Source organism: Ranitomeya variabilis, chromosome 2, assembly GCF_051348905.1.
Source record: "Ranitomeya variabilis isolate aRanVar5 chromosome 2, aRanVar5.hap1, whole genome shotgun sequence".
Lineage (NCBI taxonomy): Eukaryota > Metazoa > Chordata > Amphibia > Anura > Dendrobatidae > Ranitomeya > Ranitomeya variabilis.
In genome coordinates, this window is record NC_135233.1 from 362,462,631 (window position 1) to 362,487,108 (window position 24,478).

Sequence of the window (24,478 nt, forward strand, 5' to 3'; positions counted from 1 at the left end):
AAAAAAAATGATTTTAATAAATCACAAATGATGAATGGGGCCGATGTGATTCCTTCATGAGCCTCTGCAGTTCCTCCTGGCGCTGTCCCTTTTATCTTCTGATATTTGGATTTCTATACTCTTATGATTTTACATAAAAATGGACTTGTATATATACATACTATACACAGCGATGCAAGGGCTGCTGCCTTGGTTTTTGTTGATCAGCTGCAGCGATGACATCATGTAGACAGCGCTGCAGCTAATCACTGAACTAAGCTGCCCCACCCGGTATAGAGGATACAAGATGCTGAGCACAGCGATTGGCTGCAGCGCTGTCAACTTGACGCCACCATTGTATCTGATCAATAGAGACTGGGACTGAGCCTGTGAGCTAAAAATTATTGAAAGAGGGCAACCCCACCAGTACTAGGATATTGATGATCCCTCTTAAAGGGAATGTGTCATCAGAAAATACATTTTTGTTTAAATTAGACTTTTAGTGTCAAATGTAGCTTTTATTTTTTGGCAAATTTGGGACGTCATCTGGACATGCAGGCCCCAATGCCTGTTACTTATGTTACGGTATCAAGCAACCTCTTTAATTTCTTAACAAAAAAAAAATCATCCGGAACGTATGTGGGTATAAGGGCAATGTGTAGGTGCACGTTCACACTGCGGCCATTTAACCTGAGAGAAAACCAAAAAGAGCCAATAGCCTGCTGGTTTCTGAGCCGGGACTGGAGGGTACGTATACATACCCCCGGCCAGTGACAGAGTGACTGCAGACTTATTGGTTTGGACCGGACAACCCCTTTAACTTACGCAACAAAAAAATGACTGCAGAGCATTTTCTGTCTCTGGTGCATGGAAGCTGAAAGATGCGCTAAATTCATTAGGAGGCGTACTGGATCAGTACAAGTACAAAAGTGTAGTCTTGATTCAATCTGTCCCTTAGGCCACGTTCCCACAAGGAGTTTTTGATGTTGCTGATTTTCTTTAGCATTTCTGCACCTATTATGTAAACGAGTTTACTTGCGTTTTTTTTATCACATTTTCTACGCTTAGTTTTTTTGTCTCTTTGTTATGTCATGTTTTAAATAAAGCTGCTTTGCTTTTGATACTTCCTGGTATTTGTATTCGACAAAACTTTATTGATACAGTCACGTGTGGATTAAACGCGTATTTTTTTTGGCATTTTTTCCGCATCTAATGCAAGTCTATGGGAAAAATCTGCTCAGTATACGTGAAATAGAAATGAACACGCTGCGGATGTGAAACGCGCGCCGTGGGCCAGGAGATCTCTATCAATCCCATCCACTTTGTTGGAGCTGTAAGACGCTGCGTTTTTGACAGAGAAAATAGTCATCGTTTGCACACAGCCTGAGGCAAAAACACCATAAAAAAATTCACTCAAAAAACTCAGTGAAAAACGCAAGTAACTTAATGGGCGCGGAAAATTTGCAACATGAAAATCTCGTGGTTGGAACGTAGCCTTAGAATTAGCACATGCTCACACAGTGCGTTTTTGCCACATTTTTTTCTCTGGCACGTGCTCCTTAATTCTTCCTTATTTCTTCCCTGCTTTTTCCTGCCAATATACGCATTTTTTGGTGCAGAATTTCTGTGTCAGATACTCAGTGTGTGCACACAGCCCTACACACGCCTGTCTTGATCCAGGGTGCGCTGGAGTAAGTTGCGCTTTGTAATGAAATGGTCACAGCCTTGTGATGTCCGTGTGCCGGCGTTAAAGGCAATGTTCTTTGGCCGTGGAGCAGGATACATTTCTGCCACTTTTTGTGGGGTAAATTCGGTTGAATTCTGCCCCCCTCTCCCTGAGATAATCGTGATCACTGCTGTAGCTTGCACAATGAATATTGGCCGATTTATGACCGATAAGGCCACTTTCACACTTCCGTTTTTACAATCAGTCACAATCCGTCAAAATGTTGAAAAGACGGATCCTGTGCAGATTGGATGCGCTGGGTCCGTTTTCTTGACGGACCCGCCGAGGCAGTTGTTTCCAGAATTGGCTATGTGCACATGTTGTGTATGCGTCTTCACCGCGTTTTTCCGCTGCGAAAACGCATACACAACACAACCCATGTTAAAAATAATTTTAAAAAATTAAAAATCGTGATATTCTTACCTTCCGGCGTCCCCCACAGCCTTCCCGATGCTTGCGATGCTCCCGTTCCCAGTGATGCCTTGCGAGACAATGACCTGTGATGATGTAGCGGTCTCGCGAAATGCTGCGTCATCGGGTCATTTAGCAATGCATTACTGCCGGGAGCATCGCGAGGTGCGGGAAGGCTGTGGGGGCCGCGGGAAGGTAAGAATATCACGGTTTTTTATTTTTAACATATCTTTTTACTATTGATACTGCATAGGCAGCATCAATAGTAAAAAGAGAGCGAGCGAGAGAGAATTTTCCCTGACTGGAAATTCTTCCGCTCATGCTCAGTTTCAAAAGATGGAACCCGTCACTGGATTCCTGCTTTTGACAGTCAGTGACGGGTCCTGCGTCCATAGGCTTCCATTATAGCCGACGATGGACAGCGCAGGATCCGTCGTTGAGCGATTTTCCGACGTACACCAAAAACGTTCCTCTGTGCGTTGTCTCCGCCCGACGGACAGCGATTTTACGATAGATCCAGCGCACGACGGATGAAACGGAAGGCCATACGTCACAATCTGTACAAGTCTATGAGAAAAAAAACGGATCCAGCAGAAACATTTGCTGGATCTGTTTTTTTTCACAAAACGACGCATAGTGACGGAAAAACAAAGACGGAAGTGTGAAAGAGGCCTAAAGAAATCCCCCCCAGGAGGTAACGAAGTTGCAATTCCACCAACTACCTAAAGGTGGCGCTAAGCCTTGGCTCTTGTAGTTGGAATCTACCTCCCTCCCCAACAACGAGTTTACTACTTTTTACCCGGACCACGTGACTATAAACGACACTGCTATTGGCGGAGTGTCACGTGTAAAGGTGCGGTTGTTTACCTTTTTTTCCCCCTTCCCGGCTCTGGGGAACTGTGCGTCACGTGACTCGTATTATCCAATCAGGGAAAAGGCTGGTTTCTAGCCGGGAGATCTCGCTCCTGAGCAGCAGACAGGGCGGCGCGGTGCAGGGAGCTGCCCGCTCAGGGTGGAGGTGCGCAGCCCGGTGGATGCCGGTGTCGGCCATCTTGGAGCCTTAGACATTACGGTTTTGTTGTGTTTTCTGCTTTAGCAAAGTAGAGCAATAGCTGGAAGGGAGGATGATCATTGCACAAAAAACCAGCAGGGCCCCTGTGTTGTATACAGGAGACCCCTCCATCATTCCTGACCTGAGCTACACAGGGGGAGATTTATCAAGAGAAATGTGACAGTTTTGCAGCACGAAACCCCCCAAAAAACCATCACACGCTTCCTGTGCGTTGTCTGACAAGTGGGCGTGGTCTAATGTGTGTTTAATACCGCCACAAAGTAATGGGTGGAAATGTCTGGTGATGCGCCATCTAGAAAAACTTGGACAAGTGGGTGTGGCCCAGCACAACCCCCGATAGATCCGCTATAATTTACGCAAAATTAGTGACGTGAACTTGTTCCGCTTTAAGGCCGGAGGACAAGATACGACACTAGTGCACGAGTAGCTGCAAGATGCATTAAAGGGAATGTCCAGTGGAAAGATGTTACTGATCCATGGGCGTCTGCAGAATGGGACAGCTGTGCACACCCCCGCTCGCTGCTCCATTCATCCTCTATGGGGCTTGTGAGCGCTGTGCTCAGCTTTTCTGGTGGCCCCATAGAGAACGGATGGAGCGGCGGTCGAGGGTGTGCACCACTGTCCCATTCTGACAGTCAGTGCAGACCCCAATAGTCGGACCACCACTGATGATCCACAAGTTCTAACTTTACTGGACAACCCCCTTTAAGAGGTGTAAAAACTAGAATGCAAAACGTCTTGATTCATTCTTTAGAGGGTGCACACCTGTTTTCCCCTTTTTTGGGGGGCATTTTTGCCCCTCGGTCTTGATGAAGAGCGCACTGCTTAAATTCTGCGAGTCTAGACATGAGCTCCCATAGTCTAGACATGAGCTCCCATCAGGGTCTGCCATATGTTTCTATCCTAATCCTGAATGTGTCGGCGCACTGGAATCAAGCAGATCTCCGTCCATTTGGAAAAATATAGTCGTAGCCGGTTGGCACAGTCATAAAAGCGCCACGAGTTGCACAAGTTCTGCTCAGCCCTAAGCTGGTTTACGTCACTGGATGACTCTGCCCCGGTTTGTAGCGCATAAGGCACACCCCTTTCAGTAAAGCCACACCCCTTTGTCAATCAGGTCTCAGAAAGTACAAATAAAGTGCTGTGTCGTCGGTCTCACCAATAAGCATTTTAGCAATGGCTTATCATTTATCACAAAGGTATGATCGCTGGGGTCCGAACCCCAATAGATTCCCGTAGATCCGGGGACCCCGAGTGATTGGAGCGATATTGCTCAGTCCGGGCTAAACCCTGGGCATGTGCAGTGACGAAAGGGTGCCTGGCCGTCATCATCCGCACATGCAATGGGAGGGACAGAGATGCAGCGCATGTGCAGGAACTGATAGCGGGGTAATTAATGGAGGGAAATAATGGTCAGGTGATGTAACCATTATTACCATTATAAATAATTAATGATAGTCATGTATTAATTAATAGTTGTTTCGATCCTCTGTTATTCCTCCTGGAAATGTATGACTAAGTTGACACATGGGCGTTACTAATTTCCATAGTAAGCTGGGAATGTCCCCAAAATGTCAAGACTGATTGGCCAGTGTTAGAGTTTCCACTAACCGAGAATGGAAATGCCCAATTAATTAATTGATAGATTCTCAGGAGGAATAACAGAGGTGCAGTTCCCACAATAGGCGTTCCAGAATTGGTATTTTATATGGAATGATTTCAGTAAGGGGGTAACGAGGTGACACTCCGCACGTTGCTTCTTTTTTTAGTTTTGAAGATGACCCATTACAGCTTAAACGATGGATTCGGCCTCCAGCCCGATGACTTCTGCCGGGAGTTGTTCCAGCCCATCAGCGAGCTCTTCCAGCCTCCGGACCACGGTCTAAGCTCCTCTGATGCCATGTTGGGGGATATACCTCTGCCCTGCAGGATGGAGGAGGTATCGGCGGTCACCAATAAATGGGACGCAGGTTTGTCTTTCATTGAGTCCGGATCACTCATCAGGATCCGTCACCTAGTCCTGTATTCCCCCAGAACAATCTTAAAACATCGATGTTGCCTTGTGCTGTCCCTTGGATACTCCTTCTGGAAAAATAGAAATAAATTGACAACATGATGTCACTATTTCCCTTATCTTTGGGGTGTTTCCCTACTTAAAAAAGGTTGAATTATAACACCTATGGAAGGGATAGGGGACAGCATTCCTAAGCACGCAGGTCCCCCAAAAAACAAGAAGAGGGTTCTATAGAGCCCTTTCTGAATGTGGTGGAGGGCGAGCATGCACGCCACCATTCTACTAAAGGGGTATCCACTTTTAGAAAACTTTTTTTTGGTGGCTTCATTGGGGAACACAGGAGACCATGGGGGTACACTGCAGGGCTGCAATAGTTATATATAAAAATGGAACATTATTTATCCTTCCCGGGTCCAGCTCTGATTGTCTGCAGCGCTGATGTCAGTGCTGCAGTCAATCTGAGCACAGCAACTATGAACGTATAGACAGAATAAACTACTGATTGGCTGCAGCGCTGTTGAAGTGACGTTAGCACTGCAGACAAACAACTGAGACTGAAGAAGTGGCGGAACCTCGGCGCTAGACCCCGGGAAGGTAATTAAATCCCAGTTTGTTTGCCTTTAGAGCTACCGCAGTCTTTTCTGAAAAGGGAAAAACCCCACTTAATTTTCTAAGTGACTTGTGGTCATCGAGTGTTGGGCTTATTTCAGCAATATCTGATGGATATCACTCCCACCTCCGGGGAACTGCACCTGTCTCAAGAATGGGGTCCCGCCCAATGCCCGTCTTACCTGGTGGTTGCTATAAATGAGAGATCCAAAAAATAGCAGAGTAAGGGAGACGGGACCCCTGTTCTTGAGATAGACAGGTCCCCGAGGGGGCGCTCCTAAATCCCGACCAACCCCCTTCATTAGGGATCACTGCAGAATTGCCATATGCGGATTAGATTTCTCATTTTGCCCCTTCCAGATCTCCACCTCCGAGGCGCTGAGGGCAGCAGTTCGCTACTGAACAAGTCTTGCACCGAGAAATGCGTTCAGACCACCATGCTGAACTGCAAGGTGTGCGGGAAGGTCTTCTCCAGCACCGGCTCCCTCAACAAACACTCGGTCACCCACAGCCAGGAGCGAAGTCACATCTGCAAGATCTGCATGAAAGCCTTCAAAAGACAGGACCACCTGTATGTACCCGGACCGACCGCCATGTAGTAATGCAATACAGATGTCCTCTCACTGCCCACAAGGCCGCGTTCAGACAAGCCTATGAAATGCTTTCTTCCTGGAATATCGCACAGTTTTTACCTATATGTCCGGTTTTTTTTTGCATCCAATTTTATACATCAGAATTTAAGAAAAGTTACAAGCTCAAATAAAGTTTCTTAATTGCAAACTATCCGTAAAAATTGGATGCAAAATGGATTTTCTGTATGGCATCCAATTATTTTTTGCGCACCTATAGACTTAAAAATGCTGGAGACAAGTGCATGCGCCCTTCATCCATAACGTTGGGCACAATGGAGTGCACTTACCCAGCTCTTTCTATACTAACCCTTTCCCAGCCATTCAATTTTTTTTTTTTGCTGTTTTTTTTGTGTTCCCCTCTTCAAAGAGCTGTAATTTTTATTTTTCCAATAACATAGCCACATATCTCTTTGTGGTTTTTACCTTAAGGATTAATTAGTTGTATATTTCCATAGATTAAACTTTTATGGACCCAACAACACTTAATATGTTTTTTTTCCTTTACTTTTGAACTGCGTAAATTGTAGTTGGATATATACTGTATATGTATAACTTTTTTTTTTTTTATTTTTTTTTTGTCCCCCTGGGGGACCTGAACATGTGATCGTTTGATCATTTGCACTGTAATGTTGCAGTATGGAGAAGGAATGTAGATTTCCTATGAAGTCCCAATACAGGTTGTACAAAGTTTTTGGCAATAGGAGGCTTTCAGTAGGCTCCCGACTGCCAGGGCAACCCATCAGCAATCCCCTCACAGTGGGGCCGATAGGTGCCGGGACAGTCGCATGATGTGATCGCACCATTTAAATGATGCTATCGAATTGACAGCTGTGTGTAATTGAGTAAACTGCTACAGTTGGAGCTTGTGCCAATTTTTGGAGGCAGGTGCCGGCAGTATAACACAGCCATCATCTGAGCTGTATGCTGCGAGCTCAGCCCCTGACCCTGCACCATGCATAGGATGCAATGTTTTGAATTACTTGATTAGAAGAAAATCGCACTATATACAGTACAGACCAAAAGTTTGGACACACCTTCTCATTTAAAGATTTCTCTGTATTTTCATGACTGAAAATTGTACAGTCACACTGAAGGCATCAAAACTATGAATTAACACATGTGGAATTATATACTTAACAAAAAAGTGTGAAACAACTGAAAATATGTCTTATATTCTAGGTTCTTCAAAGTAGCCACCTTTAGCTTTGATGACTGCTTTGCACACTCTTGGCATTCTCTTGATGAGCTTCAAGAGGCAGTCACCGGGAATGGTTTTCACTTCACAGGTGTGCCCTGTCAGGTTTAATAAGTGGGATTTCTTGCCTTATAAATGGAGTTGGGACCATCAGTTGTGTTGTGCAGAAGTCTGGTGGATACACAGCTGATAGTCCTATTGAATAGACTGTTAGCTGCTTTTTTCTTGCCATAATACAAATTCTAAGTAAAGAAAAACGAGTGGCCATCATTACTTTAAGAAATGAAGGTCAGTCAGTCCGAAAAATTGGGAAAACTTTGAAAGTGTCCCCAAGTGCTGTTGCAAAAACCATCAAGCGCTACAAAGAAACTGGCTCACATGAGGACCGCCCCAGGAAAGGAAGACCAAGAGTCACCTCTGCTTCTGAGGATAAGTTTATCCGAGTCACCAGCCTCAGAAATCGCAGGTTAACAGCAGCTCAGATTAGAGACCAGGTCAATGCCACACAGAGTTCTAGCAGCAGACAAATCTGTACAACAACTGTTAAGAGGAGACTTTGTGCAGCAGGCCTTCATGGTAAAATAGCTGCTAGGAAACCACTGCTAAGGACAGGCAACAAGCAGAAGAGACTTGTTTGGGCTAAAGAATACAAGGAATGGACATTAGACCAGTGGAAATCTGTGCTTTGGTCTGAGGAGTCCAAATTTGAGATCTTTGGTTCCAACCACCATGTCTTTGTGCGACGCAGAAAAGGTGAACGGATGGACTCTACATGCCTGGTTCCCACCATGAAGCATGGAGGAGGTGTGATGGTGTGGGGGTGCTTTGCTGGTGACACTGTTGGGGATTTATTCAAAATTGAAGGCATACTGAACCAGCATGGCTACCACAGCATCTTGCAGCGGCATGCTATTCCATCCGGTTTGTGTTTAGTTGGACCATCATTTATTTTTCAACAGGACAATGACCCCAAACACACCTCCATTCTGTGTAAGGGCTATCTGACCAAGAAGGAGAGTGATGGGGTGCTACGTCAGATGACCTGGCCTCCACAGTCACCAGACCTGAACCCAATCGAGATGGTTTGGGGTGAGCTGGACCGCAGAGTGAAGGCAAAAGGGCCAACAAGTGCTAAGCATCTCTGGGAACTCCTTCAAGATTATTGGAAGAACATTCCCGGTGACTACCTCTTGAAGCTCATCAAGAGAATGCCAAGAGTGTGCAAAGCAGTCATCAAAGCAAAAGGTGGCTACTTTGAAGAACTTAGAATATAAGACATAATTTCAGTTGTTTCACACTTTTTTGTTAAGTATATAATTCCACATGTGTTAGTTCATAGTTTTGATGCCTTCAGTGTGAATGTTCAATTTTCATAGTTATGAAAATACAGAAAAATCTTTAAATGAGAAGGTGTGTCCAAACTTTTGGTCTGTACTGTATCTATTTCTGACGAATCACTAAAGTGGATTCACATGCAAAATTCCCGCCGCTGTCCCAATTCACCCCAAATGCCAAAAATTCATATGCATTCTGCAGGATAGAGTGCATCGATTGGAGGTAGCGGTGCGATTAGTCTAGGTCCACCCCTTAACGAGCCTTGCAACAGGATCAGGGGTCATCCCTCCAATCTGTGCCACCCTGAGAAGGGGCAGGCATCAAAAAGGTCGTGTTGCAAGGGCCAGACACTAAATTTGGAGCAACTATTTCCATTAGTTGTTACTTGCCTTTTCATTCTGTCGCAGTGGATAGTCCTCCATATCTATACAGACCTGGTCTCTATAGTGAGAACTGCTCAGGTTGTGCCGGGTGCTGTCATGTAACGTAGTCTCGGTGTCTCCTCTTTCCTCCCCAGGATGGGACACATGCTGACGCATCTGAAGGTGAAACCGTTCGTGTGCATGGAGCCCGGCTGCCACAAGAGCTACTGTGATTTCAGGTCATTGAGGAGACATTACGAGCTCCACCACGGACTGTGGACAAAGCAGCCGGAAGTACCCACCGCAATCCCTGCATTACTGCCAAGCAGGGTGCTAGATCCAGTCCCCGGCCCGCCAGTCCTGCCCAATGTTGAGCTCATCAGACGCCTGGCGACTGAGATTTTACAGCAGAAGGTCACGTCCAATATCGCAGTCTTGCAAGACACCAAGGCCAACCATGGCCCCCAGACAATGACTTTAAATAGCAGTAAGTGGAGCGAAGACTTTGCTGCGAGAAATACTTACACCGTGATTAATTCTTCTAGCAAAGTGTCCATGGATCCAGCCTATGCCAGGTACTCTGATCCTTTAGCAGATCATCTCCTGTATCCTGCAAAGATCCGACCTCTGCTGGAACAGCCGGATATTCTTTTAACTGGGTCCTTTAATGATGACACACTAAGTGGTGAATTTAAAGAGCCCCTGGCCAGACACCCGAACCGCCTAGATCATAGGTACGCGTCTCCCGCAGCAGATAATGGACACCAGGCCATGCAAGCGCAGTATTCATTTCCCCATGCACCAGATTTCACAAGACTTACCATTCAGCTCTGTCCAAATTCAGACTTCCAGATCCAAAACACGGCAAACGTTTATCCTCCCGTGAAAAATTCCCCGTCTACGATCTCTCACACTGCAACCCTAACTCTCCCCAGTATGTCCATGCCCCAGTGGCATCCAGAAACGACTGGCATAAGAGGCTGGGGGGAGCTGCAAAGAGACCCTCAGGGACTGATAACATGCAGAATCAGTGGGGCGGCAGAAGACGTGGCCAGTGGAAGCCAAAACGGTGCAACACAAGCCCGACCCGGACAGGAGAGTCAGACACTGGCAAACAGCACAAATGAAATACAGACCAAGCTCGGAAGATCACAGTGCAAGTCGGCCATCAATCTCAATCCCAGCACAGTCCCTGCAAGTCAGGTGGCCCTAGAGTCCTTCACAGCCTTAAATATATCCCAGGGTAATGACAAAATGTATAGACTTTCTATCGGCAAGTCAAAAGTAAGTGGTGTCACTGCCTGAGAATGAGATCAAGGAGTGAAATCTAAGAGGAATAATACATTATTAGGGAAAAAAATGATTCTTCACCATTCTCAAGATCTCTGCTTGCTGTCACCGAAGTGAGGAATTACTGTTTGCATTCATCAGCTGCATGGTTTATTGCAGTGCGCCAGAGCTGCTCCCATTCACTGACAGCAAGCAGAAATCTCGGTGAGGAATTAGGCCCACACATATTAAGACACCAGTCCTAAAGAGAAGTAAATTGGGTGAAGTTTCAGGAAATATATTAAATGGGGCATAGATGGTGGTCTTGGCCTCTTTTTATTTCCTCAACACAGCATAAAAGTTTTAGGTTTTTGCCCAACTTTTTTTTTTTTAAACAGTAAATTGACTAATAAATGGGGGCCATGACTTATTAGAAAGTTGAAAAGCTAAGCATAAAAAAGTTGTACAGCTATGTCTGCACCACTGCTTTGCTGCCACTAGATGTCCCCCTTGCACCATGCCTCTGCCATATAGAGGCCCATATTGGCTTCTGCTGTCGCCTGTTGCTTTCCTATTACTATGATCTATGTGACACCGTGTGAGGAGGAGGTCACGGCTTAGGCTAGGTACACACTGCGTCTGTGCCCTCTTCTGCATAACCTCAGGAGGGATTTGCGCAAGTCGGGATGGATGCAACTTGTCTCCGGCTTTCCCAGAACCTTCAGTTCTGCTATATAGTTCATCCTATCACTGACATGCATAATATACAGGTCTGGCAAAAATTAAAGGGCACCTGTCACCCCGTTTTTTCAGTATGAGATAAAAATACTGTTAAATAGGGCCTGAGCTGTGCATTACAACAATGTATTTTGTGGACCCTGATTCCCCACCTATGCTGCCAAAATACGTTACCAAAGTAGCCGTTTTCGCCTGTCAATCAGGCTGGTCTGGTCAGATGGGCGTGGTGTCTTCCCCCAGATCTTGCCTAGTTTTCCGTTGGTGGCGTAGTGGTGTGCGCATGTCCAAGGTCCCGAATCCACTGCACAGGGGAGATAAAAGAGCGCGATGTGCACTATTTCATTGGTGATCGGTGGGGGCGGCCATCTTCCTTTGGCCGCGCGTGCGCAGTAGCGGCGCTCTGCTGGCCGCGGCTTCAGGAAAATGGCCGCGGGATGCCGCGCGTGCGCAGATGGAGATTGCGGCGGCCATTTTCCTGAAGCCGAGATGCGAACTCTGCTTCAGGAAAATGGCCGCCGCAATCTCCATCTGCGCACGCGCGGCATCCCGCGGCCATTTTCCTGAAGCCGCGGCCAGCAGAGCGCCGCTTCGGCGCACGCGCGGCCAAAGGAAGATGGCCGCCCCCACCGATCACCAATGAAATAGTGCACATCGCGCTCTTTTAACTCCCCTGTGCAGTGGATTCGGGACCTTGGGCATGCGCAAACCACTACGCCACCAACGGAAAACTAAGCAAGATCTGGGGGAAGACACCACGCCCATCTGACCAGACCAGCCTGATTGACAGGCGAAAACGACTACTTTGGTAACGTATTTTGGCAGCATAGGTGGGGAATCGGGGTCCACAAAATACACTATTGTAATGCACAGCTCAGGCCCTATTTAACAGTATTTTTATCTCATACTGAAAAAACGGGGTGACAGGTGCCCTTTAAGAGACCACTTTTAAATGTTCAGTTTGTCTGATTTTTCACTTTATAGGTATATTTTTGAGTAAAATGTAAATTGCTCTTTTATTCTATAAACTACTGACAACATGGAATAAAAGACATTACATGGGTCATATATTAGTTATCAGCCATAGGAGCCACAATACAGTAAAAGTTTTAGAAAGTTTTGTAACACTTTTTTTTTTTAAATTTTCTGTTTGATTATTATCAGCACCACATTAACCCAGGTTGCGGCAGGTATCCTACACCACAAAGTTCAGCCCAACTTTCATCATAAATCAATTGAAAGGAACTGAGGTATAAAAAAAAAAAACAGACAAAAGAGGTATAAACTCCCCATCAGAACGAGATCACTGACAGATTTTCAGTTAATTCTTTCTTCAGCCGAGCAATAGACAGCCCAACACACACTCAGGCTATAGAACGGTGCAACATTTGTAGTAAAAACCAATTACAAAAATGATTTTTCTTTGAAAATAAGTAAACATTTATAGACCTTTGTTAAAATATGACAATATAGGATCTTTTAAAAGGACATTCGAGAAGGGGATGTGGTAAGCTGGCAACGCACGGGGGAGGCGACAGAGCCATGTCTGGGACCAGGGTCCTGGACAAGGAAGGACGAGACTGCAGGACGCCTTGTAATCCCTGTGTCTGTGCCCGTCACTAAGAAAGACGACAAGGTGAGGGGAGCTCTTTAAGAAAGTCATTTTTATCCCCTGGACAACCCTTTTAACTGTTGGCACTTCTTCTTTGCTGTTTAGGTGAATGGACTTAGAGGTCATCATCTAAAGTCTACCATGAAAAAAGGGAAAGAGACAAGACCTTGTCCTCTGCCCTTATACATCCCCCCTCCGGTGTCGGAAAACAATTCTGCCCCCTCTGGTTGTTTCCAGAGCAGCATGCGCTCCCCAGACACCCCGCTATCCGAGTACTTCCATAAAGGCGCCCTCCACTGCCAGTATACACCCCCTCCCATGCTGAGCCCCATCCGCCAAGGTACCGGCCTCTATTTCCACACCTTCTGCGCCCCCTCCAGTGCCCAGTACCAGCCTCCCAGTGTTGATGGTGAGTACTGGTTTCCATGTGGTGGGACGACTGTGTGTATAATGGTACTTACAGCGCGCGTTACCCCCCGCAGATATAGACACTGACGGAGTCGGCCTCGTCATAGATGCCACAGAGTTTTCTGTCCAGCCGTAAGTCCCTGCAATCTGAGGGTAAGACCTCATCCCTTTAATAGATTACATTTTGGATTTTTTTTCCCCCTCTTTAAGTCACATTAACATCGGAGATCGGTTCCAGGCGGCGATCCCGGAGTGCAGAGACCGTACCGTGATGGGAGGAGAAGAGGAAAAGGCTGATTTGGTTTGGAGACCCCGGAGACTCACTGCAGAGAGTAAGACCCCTCGCCAGCACATGATGATTGTAGGCAGTAATCTAAAGTCACATGCTATGTTTACTACCTGCCTGTCCATAGATATTTTATCCCACCCCTTTAAGGATGTGCTACACTGCTGTAGGCAGTGCCTATGGGGCTCCCATCATTGGCAAAACTAGGGGCCATAGATGTGTGGCATGTTGCTGAGAGGGTTACATTTATGAGCGCGGCTTGTACGCAGCGTGTGGAGGCCCTCTGAGGCCGGATGACTGGTGCTCAGATCGGGGGACTCAGCCTGAACACCTCGTCCTCCCAGCCAAGCGCGATCCGTCCGAGTCTGTATTAGAGGCTTGTAGGTGTTTTATGTAATGAAATACTTTGCTCCTCTGCGGGAAACCTTATTCTGCAGTATACAGCATCTGGGCCTATGGAAGTCTACGGACCCCTGATAGTACTGCTCCATGATCAGGCATGTGGCCAAAGCTGCACTGAAGGGGTTCATTGAAGATCCACTTTTCTGTGTAGACCACTTTTGAATGTCTCCACATTGTGGCTGTTATAACCTGCCGTCTGGCACATCCATATATGGGATCAATGTTTCTCTATTGTCACGTACTTGTCTCCATGATTCCCTCACAGTCACTAATGTCTCTCGTTTCCTTAGTCTCCCATCTTGTCAAACTTGCCTGCTCCAGTGCTGTACCCGGAGGAGGCTGCAACCTAGAGCTCGCCCTCCACTGTCTGCATTTTAGCGGGGGCAATGTCTTGGTGAGTCCTTCAGTCTCCAACCTGCTTTATAAGTCATTGGGAATAACTATTCTGGTACGTGCAGCGGATGGCACGGGATCAAGAGCTGTCCTATCAGCCGCACAGGATCAGGAGCTGTCCCATCAGCCACACGCACGTCGGGGTTGTGCCATCAGCCGCACGGGCTCAGGAGCTGTCCTATCAGCCGCACGCGCGTCGGGGTTGTGCCATCAGCCACATGGGCCCAGGAGCTGTCCTATCAGCCGCACGCGCAAGTTTATTCCTTGCCTTCCATGTCATACACTTACAGCATTGGTGGGTGATACTCCCCACGCACAGACGTACAGCATGCGGATGGCACGGGAGCGGAGCCTGTACATTTGGTAGCAGGTAGCCGATACATCATCCAACTGAGCCAGGATCGGAACCGACTCCAATCACAGCTGTTTAAACCCAATCGTGACCTAGTCGAATAGGCAATATGGCTTAGAAATGCTAATCATCCCATAATATTGGGTCAGCTTTATTATTTGTAAAGTTTCCCAAAAATGGCAAAAAGCAAAACAAAATTATTTTTCTCTATCGCCTTTCATTGGGGGACACAGGAACCATGGGTGTATGCTGCTGCCAACTAGGAGGCTGACACTATGCAAATAAAAAAAGTTAGCTCCTCCTCTGCAGTGTACACCCCACCGACAGGGAGTAGGATATTCAATTTAGCTTAGTGTCAGTAGGAGGTGGACACAGGTCTTTCATTAGACCCTTATCTACCTCAATGTGCGTCGTTTTCTTTCAGATTTTCCGGAGGGATACAGGGTGAACAGTCACACCTGTAGTCCCACAATACGGACTATGAGTACGGCGTGTACTGCCACCCCGTATCCTCATAGATCCCACAGCAGGACCAAGATCCTAGCACACAAGCGTGCTCAGAAGTGCGGTCCTGCATCCGTCCCTCACCCACTCGCCCACCAGAGCCTGTCGGTTGGAGGAGACGAGGACGTCCATCAGCTCCCGGGACGTCTGGTATTTTCCCCGGATGGAGGTTAGTAAGGACGGCGTGGGATGTTATAGGTGAGTATTCCTACCCTCGAAGTGCCTCTAGGTCCCTCCTCAGTTCCAGGGTGGTCGTTTGGGGGTCCCTTGGGATTTCTTTTCCAGGCTGCCTTGGCCTGGTCGGCGTTTCCCGTCCCTTCCATTGTGTATTGGCCGCCGGGAACACGTGGGGCGGGGGCTGACGCTCCATTCGCATGGCCGCTGCGCTTCGGCGGCTGCGCTGTTCTCCCTTTGGCCTTTGTCCCCCGGCCGCACTGTGTTCTGGCCCGGCGCGGCGGCCGTGCAGGCAGCCGTACCGCTTTTCCCCTACAGCCGCACTATCCCTTTTTCTACTCGGCGCTGCTGCCTTGCAGGCAGCCGCACCGCTTTCTCCTCCGGCCGCACTGTGCTTTTTTATCGTGGCGCGGCGGCCGCGCCGCCTTTTCCCGGCGTCCGCGCTTCACCCACCGCCGCCGCCCTTCCCGGCGGCCGCCGGCCTCAAATTTAGGCCCCGGCTTCTACCAGGGCCTACTTCCGGCGCCGCAACTCCTCCCACTTCCTTTCCCTCAGGCGGGCTTTTCTCCAGCCCGACAATCATCGGCGAGCTCCGCCCACCGGCACCATCTTGGTGCTCCTGGCCTGGCTTTTAGCCCCGCCCACCACTCCCCGTGCAGCCGCAGTTCAGTGCCAGGCAGCTTATGACCGCGGTTTTTCCAGCGTCCTCGCATGCAGCAAGCTTCGGACGAAAGGGTGCCCCAGGTGTGACTGCCTGTTCTCCCAGGGGCTATAGTTCCGGAGGAGCATCTTCTAAGCCGGGCAGCCTTCCATCTGGAAACCGCAGCGTCTGCCGTGAGTAACCCCACACTGCAGACTGACACTCTCCCCTGCCCCCCTGTCCACTAACCTTCAGACATTTTCCTCAGGGGCCCGTTCGGTCTAATGTGCCTTAGTGAAACACTTTGCGTGTTCGTCTTATAACCGCAGCTTCCCTCAGGCAGGCCTGCAGCAACCCACATTATGTTCACCGCCCAGGACCCCCCCGCTGCTCCGCCTCAGAGCGAAGTCCCCACCTCAGGCTGGGCCTCCTCTCTGTCCCTATCAATAGCGGATCTCACACGGGTGTCCCAGAACCTTGTGTCCGTGCTCGATCAGTTGCCCCTGCAGACGTCCGTAGTAACCAGCGGGTCGCAAGAAGCTCCGTCCGAGACTTCCAATACAGGCCGCGAAAGATCCAGACAGGAACGCCGGTCTGAGTTCTCTTCTCGGTCCATCTCGCCCCACGGTCCTTCTCTGTGGTCGACTTCCCCCTGATCCTTTCCCCCGGAGTCAGGCGAGGCTTTCTCAGATGCACCTTCGGAGGATAATTTGGGGCCGGATTCGAACCAAATCGCTAACAAGAGGGATATGGTTCAAAGCCTCATTGGAGCGACTAATCTGTCCTGTGGCATCAAAGATTCCTCTACGGAACCCGCAGATCAGGCGGTTTCGTTTAGACGGTCTAAACTACCTCCCAAGGTATTCGCTCCTCATCCTGAATTCGAGGAGCTTCTGACCAGAGAAAGAGAGAGTTCGACCAGACGTTCTCAATGAGGCAAGCGTCTTGGAGTCTCACATCTCTTTCCTCCGGATCTCATCGCCAGCCGGAATGAGAGGCGATAGAGAACGCCCTCTCCCTCTGTGGACCCGCCAGCTGCTAGACTTGTCACCGACACAGTCCTCACGCTGTCCGGTGGGGCGGCTCTGAAAGATCCCATCAATAGGATCATGGAATCCTTCGTGAAGTTCGTCTTTCGAAGCTGCCGCATCATTCCTATGCCCGGTTTTTCGCTTCCACTTGGGTTTCGAAGTCTGTATCCAAAGGGGCTAAACAACTCCGTTGGGGCACTCAAACCGGAGCTCCACCAGACCGGCTGGCAGAACTTGCCACCCAGATTACTCACACCGGGGTATAATTTGTTCCCTGGACGCTGCGTTTTCTGCTGCTCAAGCGCCCACGCATTGTTCGGCTCAAGAGTCAAAGAAGTCCCTTACGAGCCTGCCTTTTCAAGGATCACGTCTTTTCGGTTCCAAGCTGGACCAAATTATTAAGGTTTCCACTGACGGCTCCAGTTCCCTTCTCCAGACCTCGCCTACTTCCCTGTTGTGAATTAGACTTTTTGGCTCCCTCTTGTGGTCACTAGTGGTATGACTCTGGGATTGTTTTTTTTCTGTTTGGCACTCACCTGGGTCGTTAGTCCAGGGGTGTCGCTATATTAACTTCCTGGATCCTTAGTCCAGTGCCTGGCATCGTTGTAATCAGATCCTTCTGTTGCTCCTGTCTGCTGGTCCTGGCTCTTGCAAAATTAAGCTAAGTCTTGCTTCTTTGTTTTTTGAGTTACTTGCTTTGCTACTATTTTTGTCCAGCTTGTACTAAATGTGATTTCTGACCTTGCTGGAAGCTCTAGGGGGCTGGTGTTCTCCCCCCGGCCGTTAGACGGTTCGGGGGTTCTTGAATATCCAGCGTGGATATTTTAATAGGGTTTTTGCTGACCATATAAGTCATCTTACTATATTCTGCTATTAGCTAGTGGGCCTCTCTTTGCTAAATACCTAGCTCATTCTTATGTTTGTCTTTTCCTCTTACCTCACCGTTATTATTTGTTGGGGGCTTGTATCCAACTTTTGGGGTCTTTTCTCTGGAGGCAAGAAAGGTCTTTCTTTTCCCTTCTAGGGTTAGTTAGTTCTCCGGCTGGCGCGAGATGTCTAGAACCAACGTAGGCACGTTCCCCGGCTACTTCTATTTGTGGTGCTAGGATTAGATATATGGTCAGCCCAGTTACCACTGCCCTACGAGCTGGTTTTTTGTGTTTGCAGACTTGGTATTTATTCCTGAGACCCTCTGCCATTGGGGTCATAACAGTATGCCAGGCCAACATTGAATGTTTAATGCATTGCAGAAGTGGGATATAAGAAAGGAAATTCTGATTTTTTTTTTTTTTTTTTCCTCTCTTCCTCCCCTTTACCTCTGAGTGGCTTGAGCTTGCTGCAGACATGAATGTCCAGACCTTGATTACAAGTGTGGACCAGCTTGCTGCTCGTGTGCAAAGCATACAAGATTTTGTTACCAGTAGTCCTATGTCTGAACCTAAAATACCTATTCCTGAACTGTTTTCTGGAGACTGATTTAAGTTTAGGAATTTCAGGGATAATTGTAAATTGTTTCTATCTCTGAGACCCCGTTCATCTGGAGACTCAGTTCAGCAAGTTAAAATTGTTATCTCTTTTTTACGGGGCGACCCTCAGGATTGGGCCTTCTCGCTAGCGCCAGGAGATCCGGCATTGGCAAATATTGATGCGTTTTTTCTGGCGCTCGGATTGCTTTACGAGGAACCCAATCTTGAGGTTCAGGCAGAAAAAGCCTTGCTGGCTATTTCTCAGGGCCAGGATGAAGCTGAAGTGTATTGCCAAAAATTTCGGAAATGGTCCGTGCTTACTCAGTGGAATGAGTGTGCTCTGGCCGCAAACGTCAGAAATGGCCTTTCTGAAGCCATTAAGAATGTGATGGTGGGTTTCTCCATTCCTACAAGTCTGAATGATTCCATGGCGCTGGCTATTCAAATTGACCGGCGTTTGCGGGAACGCAAAACCGCTAATCCTCTGGTGGTGTTGTCTAAACAAACACCTGATTTGATGCAATGTGATAGAATTCAGACCAGAAATGAGCGGAAAAATCATAGACGTCAGAATGGGTTGTGTTTTTACTGTGGTGATTCTACACATGTTATATCAGCATGCTCTAAACGCCTAACAAGGGTTGTTAGTCCTGTCGCCATTGGTAATTTGCAACCTAAATTTATTTTGTCTGTGACTTTAATTTGCTCATTGTCCTCTTACCCTGTTATGGCGTTTGTGGATTCAGGTGCTGCCCTGAGTCTTATGGATCTGTCATTTGCCAAGCGCTGTGGTTTTGTTCTTGAGCCGTTGGTTAATTCTGTCCCTCTGAGGGGTATTGATGCTACGCCATTGGCGGAAAATAAACCGCAGTTTTGGACACAGGTAACCATGTGCATGACTCCTGAACATCGGGAGGTGATTCGTTTTCTTGTTCTGCATAAAATGCATGATTTGGTCGTTTTGGGGTTGCCATGGTTACAGACTCATAATCCAGTCTTGGATTGGAAGGCAATGTCTGTGTCAAGTTGGGGCTGTCAGGGTATTCATGGTGATTCCCCGCCGTTGTCTATTGCTTCCTCTACTCCTTCGGAAGTTCCTGAGTATTTGTCTGATTATCAGGATGTGTTCAATGAGTCCAGGTCCAGTGTTCTGCCTCCTCATAGGGACTGTGACTGTGCCATAGATTTGATTCCAGGTAGCAAATTTCCTAAAGGAAGACTATTTAATCTGTCTGTACCTGAGCATACCGCAATGCGTTCGTATATCAAGGAATCTCTGGAGAAGGGGCATATCCGTCCTTCCTCTTCCCCTCTTGGTGCGGGATTCTTTTTTGTGGCCAAGAAGGACGGATCTTTGAGACCTTGTATTGACTATCGGCTTTTGAATAAAATCACTGTTAAATTTCAGTATCCTTTGCCTCTGTTGTCAGACTTGTTTGCCCGAATTAAAGGTGCCAAGTGGTTCACCAAGATAGATCTTCGTGGTGCGTACAACCTTGTGCGCATTAAGCGAGGAGATGAATGGAAAACCGCGTTTAATACGCCCGAAGGTCATTTTGAGTACTTGGTGATGCCTTTTGGGCTCTCTAATGCTCCTTCTGTGTTTCAGTCCTTTATGCATGATATTTTCCGGAAGTATCTGGATAAATTTATGATCGTTTATCTGGATGATATTCTGTTTTTTTCTGATGACTGGGACTCGCATGTAGAGCAGGTCAGGATGGTGTTTCAGGTTTTGCGTGAGAATGCTTTATTTGTTAATGGCTCAAAGTGTCTCTTTGGAGTACAGAAGGTTCCCTTTTTGGGGTTTATTTTTTCCCCTTCTGCGGTGGAGATGGACCCAGTCAAGGTCCGTGCTATTCATGATTGGACTCAACCCACGTCAGTTAAGAGTCTTCAGAAGTTCTTGGGTTTTGCTAACTTCTACCGTCGTTTTATTGCTAATTTTTCTAGCATTGCTAAACCTTTGACGGATATGACCAAGAAAGGTTCTGATGTTGCTAACTGGGCTCCTGCAGCCGTGGAGGCTTTCCAGGAGTTGAAGCGCCGGTTTACTTCGGCGCCTGTTTTGTGCCAGCCTGATGTCTCACTTCCCTTTCAGGTTGAAGTGGATGCTTCTGAGATTGGGGCAGGGGCCGTTTTGTCGCAGAGAAGCCCTGGTTGCTCTGTGATGAGACCTTGTGCCTTTTTCTCGAGGAAGTTTTCGCCTGCTGAGCGGAATTATGATGTTGGCAATCGGGAGTTGTTGGCCATGAAGTGGGCATTTGAGGAGTGGCGTCATTGGCTCGAGGGTGCTAAGCATCGTGTGGTGGTCTTGACTGATCACAAAAATTTGATGTATCTCGAGTCTGCTAAACGCCTGAATCCTAGACAGGCCCGCTGGTCATTGTTTTTCTCCCGTTTTGACTTTGTGGTCTCGTATTTACCAGGTTCAAAGAATGTGAAGGCTGATGCTCTTTCAAGGAGCTTTGTGCCTGACTCTCTGGGAGTCGCAGAACCAGTTGGTATTCTTAAAGAGGGAGTTATCTTGTCAGCCATTTCTCCGGATTTGCGACGTGTGTTGCAGAGATTTCAGGCTGGTAGACCTGACTCTTGTCCACCTGACAGACTGTTTGTTCCTGATAAGTGGACCAGCAGAGTCATTTCCGAGGTTCATTCCTCGGTGTTGGCAGGGCATCCGGGAATTTTTGGCACCAGAGATCTGGTGGCTAGGTCCTTTTGGTGGCCTTCCTTGTCACGGGATGTGCGGTCATTTGTGCAGTCCTGTGGGACTTGTGCTCGAGCTAAGCCTTGCTGTTCGCGTGCCAGCGGGTTGCTCTTGCCCTTGCCTGTCCCGAAGAGGCCTTGGACACACATTTCCATGGATTTCATTTCAGATCTCCCGGTGTCTCAGGGCATGTCTGTCATCTGGGTGGTATGTGATCGCTTTTCTAAGATGGTCCATTTGGTACCTTTGCCTAAGCTGCCTTCCTCTTCCGATCTGGTTCCTGTGTTCTTTCAGAATGTGGTTCGTTTACACGGCATTCCTGAGAATATTGTGTCTGACAGAGGATCCCAGTTTGTTTCCAGGTTCTGGCGATCCTTTTGTGCTAGGATGGGCATTGAGTTGTCGTTTTCGTCTGCCTTTCATCCTCAGACTAATGGACAAACGGAGCGAACTAATCAGACTCTGGAGGCTTATTTGAGGTGTTTTGTTTCTGCGGATCAGGATGATTGGGTGACCTTCTTGCCGTTGGCTGAGTTTGCCCTTAATAATCGGGCTAGTTCCGCTACATTGGTTTCGCCATTTTTCTGCAACTCTGGTTTCCATCCTCGTTTTTCCTCGGGACATGTGGAGCCTTCTGACTGTCCTGGGGTAGATTCTGTGGTGGATAGGTTGCAGCAGATCTGGAATCATGTGGTGGACAACTTAAAGTTGTCACAAGAGAAGGCTCAGCGTTTTGCCAACCGCCGCCGCGGTGTGGGTCCCCGACTTCGTGTTGGGGATTTGGTATGGCTGTCTTCTCGATTTGTTCCTATGAAGGTCTCCTCTCCTAAATTTAAGCCTCGCTTCATCGGTCCTTACAAGATATTAGAAATCCTTAATCCTGTGTCCTTTCGCTTGGATCTTCCTGTGTCGTTTGCCATTCACAACGTGTTCCATAGGTCTTTGTTGCGGCGGTACGTTGTACCTGTGGTTCCTTCTGTTGAGCCTCCTGCTCCGGTGTTGGTTGAGGGCGAGTTGGAGTACGTGGTGGAGAAGATCTTGGATTCTCGTCTCTCCAGGCGGAGGCTTCAGTATCTGGTCAAGTGGAAGGGCTATGGTCAGGAGGATAATTCCTGGGTGGTTGCCTCTGATGTGCATGCGTCCGATTTAGTTCGTGCCTTTCATGCTGCTCATCCTGATCGCCCTGGTGGTCTTGGTGAGGGTTCGGTGACCCCTCCTTAAGGGGGGGGTACTGTTGTGAATTAGACTTTTTGGCTCCCTCTTGTGGTCACTAGTGGTATGACTCTGGGATTGTTTTTTTTCTGTTTGGCACTCACCTGGGTCGTTAGTCCAGGGGTGTCGCTATATTAACTTCCTGGATCCTTAGTCCAGTGCCTGGCATCGTTGTAATCAGATCCTTCTGTTGGTCCTGTCTGCTGGTCCTGGCTCTTGCAAAATTAAGCTAAGTCTTGCTTCTTTGTTTTTTGAGTTACTTGCTTTGCTACTATTTTTGTCCAGCTTGTACTAAATGTGATTTCTGACCTTGCTGGAAGCTCTAGGGGGCTGGTGTTCTCCCCCCGGCCGTTAGACGGTTCGGGGGTTCTTGAATATCCAGCGTGGATATTTTAATAGGGTTTTTGCTGACCATATAAGTCATCTTACTATATTCTGCTATTAGCTAGTGGGCCTCTCTTTGCTAAATACCTAGCTCATTCTTATGTTTGTCTTTTCCTCTTACCTCACCGTTATTATTTGTTGGGGGCTTGTATCCAACTTTTGGGGTCTTTTCTCTGGAGGCAAGAAAGGTCTTTCTTTTCCCTTCTAGGGTTAGTTAGTTCTCCGGCTGGCGCGAGACGTCTAGAACCAACGTAGGCACGTTCCCCGGCTACTTCTATTTGTGGTGCTAGGATTAGATATATGGTCAGCCCAGTTACCACTGCCCTACGAGCTGGTTTTTTGTGTTTGCAGACTTGGTATTTATTCCTGAGACCCTCTGCCATTGGGGTCATAACACTTCCCATTAGGCGGCAACTTCGGTCTTTTCAGCCTTTTTCGTCATTTCACGGCATCAGATTCCTCTTCGCAATAGCAGAGGCCACAGGCACGTTCAGAGAAGAAGGTATTTTTCGGACTCACTCCTTCCTGGCTTTCCCGCTACTCCTAAGGTGGATTCTCCAGGTCTAGGACTGGAAGTTCCACCTAGGCATGACTCACAACTAGACCCCAGCCCTTTTCCCAGGCTGGGCAGTCGTCTCCTCTTCCTCAGAGACGTCTGGGTCTCCTCAGTAGAAGACGCATGGCTCAGGGAACTTGCATCCTCTGGATACAAAATAGATTCACTTCACGGTCCCGGGATCGTTTTCTTCGAATCCCAACCTCCAAGAGACCCCGCTCCAGTCCGGGGTTTAATTGCAGCCATCGTTTCCCCCCTTAAATCCGGGGTAATCGTTCCCGTTCCAGAACAAGAACGGTTCACAGGCTTCTCTTCGAATCTCTTTGTACCGAAAAAGGACAACAAGGTTCGTCCCAGTCTGGATCTCAAATTGCTGTACAGGAAGTTTCATCTGAGACACTTCAGGATGAAATCCCCTCGTTCAGTAATCGCTTCCATGGAGGCTCAGGAATTTCGGTTTCAGACTCCCGAAAGTCTATCCATCCTCCCCGACACTCTAGCCATTGCGGGTGGCTCGTCAACAGGAAGAAGTCTCGTCTTGTCTTTTCTCAGCGCCTCGTATTTCTGGGCATGTTCTTCGACACTTGTCGGTCCAAGTCTTCCTTCCCGAAGACAAGATATCCCTCCTTCGTCGGGAAGTTCGCATGCTCCAGGGTTCTCGGCTTCCCTCCTTTCCGATGGGCCATGATGGTCCTGGGGAGGTTGGTTGCAACATCGGAAGCGATTTCCCTTCGCCCGTTTCATGCAAGACTTCTTCAGCAGGCTATTCTATCACAGGGGGACAGGCCTGTCTTCTCCCTGCATCGTCCGATCCGGGTTTCTCCCGGGTCAAACAATTCCTCAACTTGTGGCCGAGGTCACGTCTCTTATCCCAGAGCAGACCCATCACAGCAGATCCTTCCTTCCAGTTCTCTGGTAGGTGGTGACGACGGATGCCAGCCTGCTCGACTGAGGCGCGGGGCTTTGTCACCTGTTTTTTTCAGGGTTGTTGATCGGCGCAGGAGTCCTCTCT

The 24,478-nt window shown here is 48.0% G+C and overlaps 1 protein-coding gene across 3 annotated transcripts in view; it reads left to right on the forward strand.

Annotated features, from left to right (window-relative positions):
• ZNF541 (zinc finger protein 541) overlaps positions 1–24,478 on the forward strand; it is a 61,629-nt gene that overhangs the window by 18,747 nt on the left and 18,404 nt on the right. The window contains exons 1-9 of one of the 3 annotated variants that reach the window (XM_077285719.1): positions 3,008–3,134; positions 4,958–5,158; positions 6,172–6,382; positions 9,491–10,619; positions 12,826–12,975; positions 13,057–13,360; positions 13,434–13,491; positions 13,570–13,691; positions 14,338–14,441. In XM_077285719.1, coding sequence (XP_077141834.1) covers positions 4,966–5,158; positions 6,172–6,382; positions 9,491–10,619; positions 12,826–12,975; positions 13,057–13,360; positions 13,434–13,491; positions 13,570–13,691; positions 14,338–14,441 — 2,271 coding nt within the window. In that variant the 5' untranslated portion in view covers positions 3,008–3,134; positions 4,958–4,965. Of the gene's footprint in view, positions 1–3,007; positions 3,189–4,957; positions 5,159–6,171; positions 6,383–9,490; positions 10,620–12,825; positions 12,976–13,056; positions 13,361–13,433; positions 13,492–13,569; positions 13,692–14,337; positions 14,442–24,478 lie in introns of those variants that run through there. The other 2 variants (XM_077285720.1, XM_077285718.1) reach the window with 2 other exon arrangements.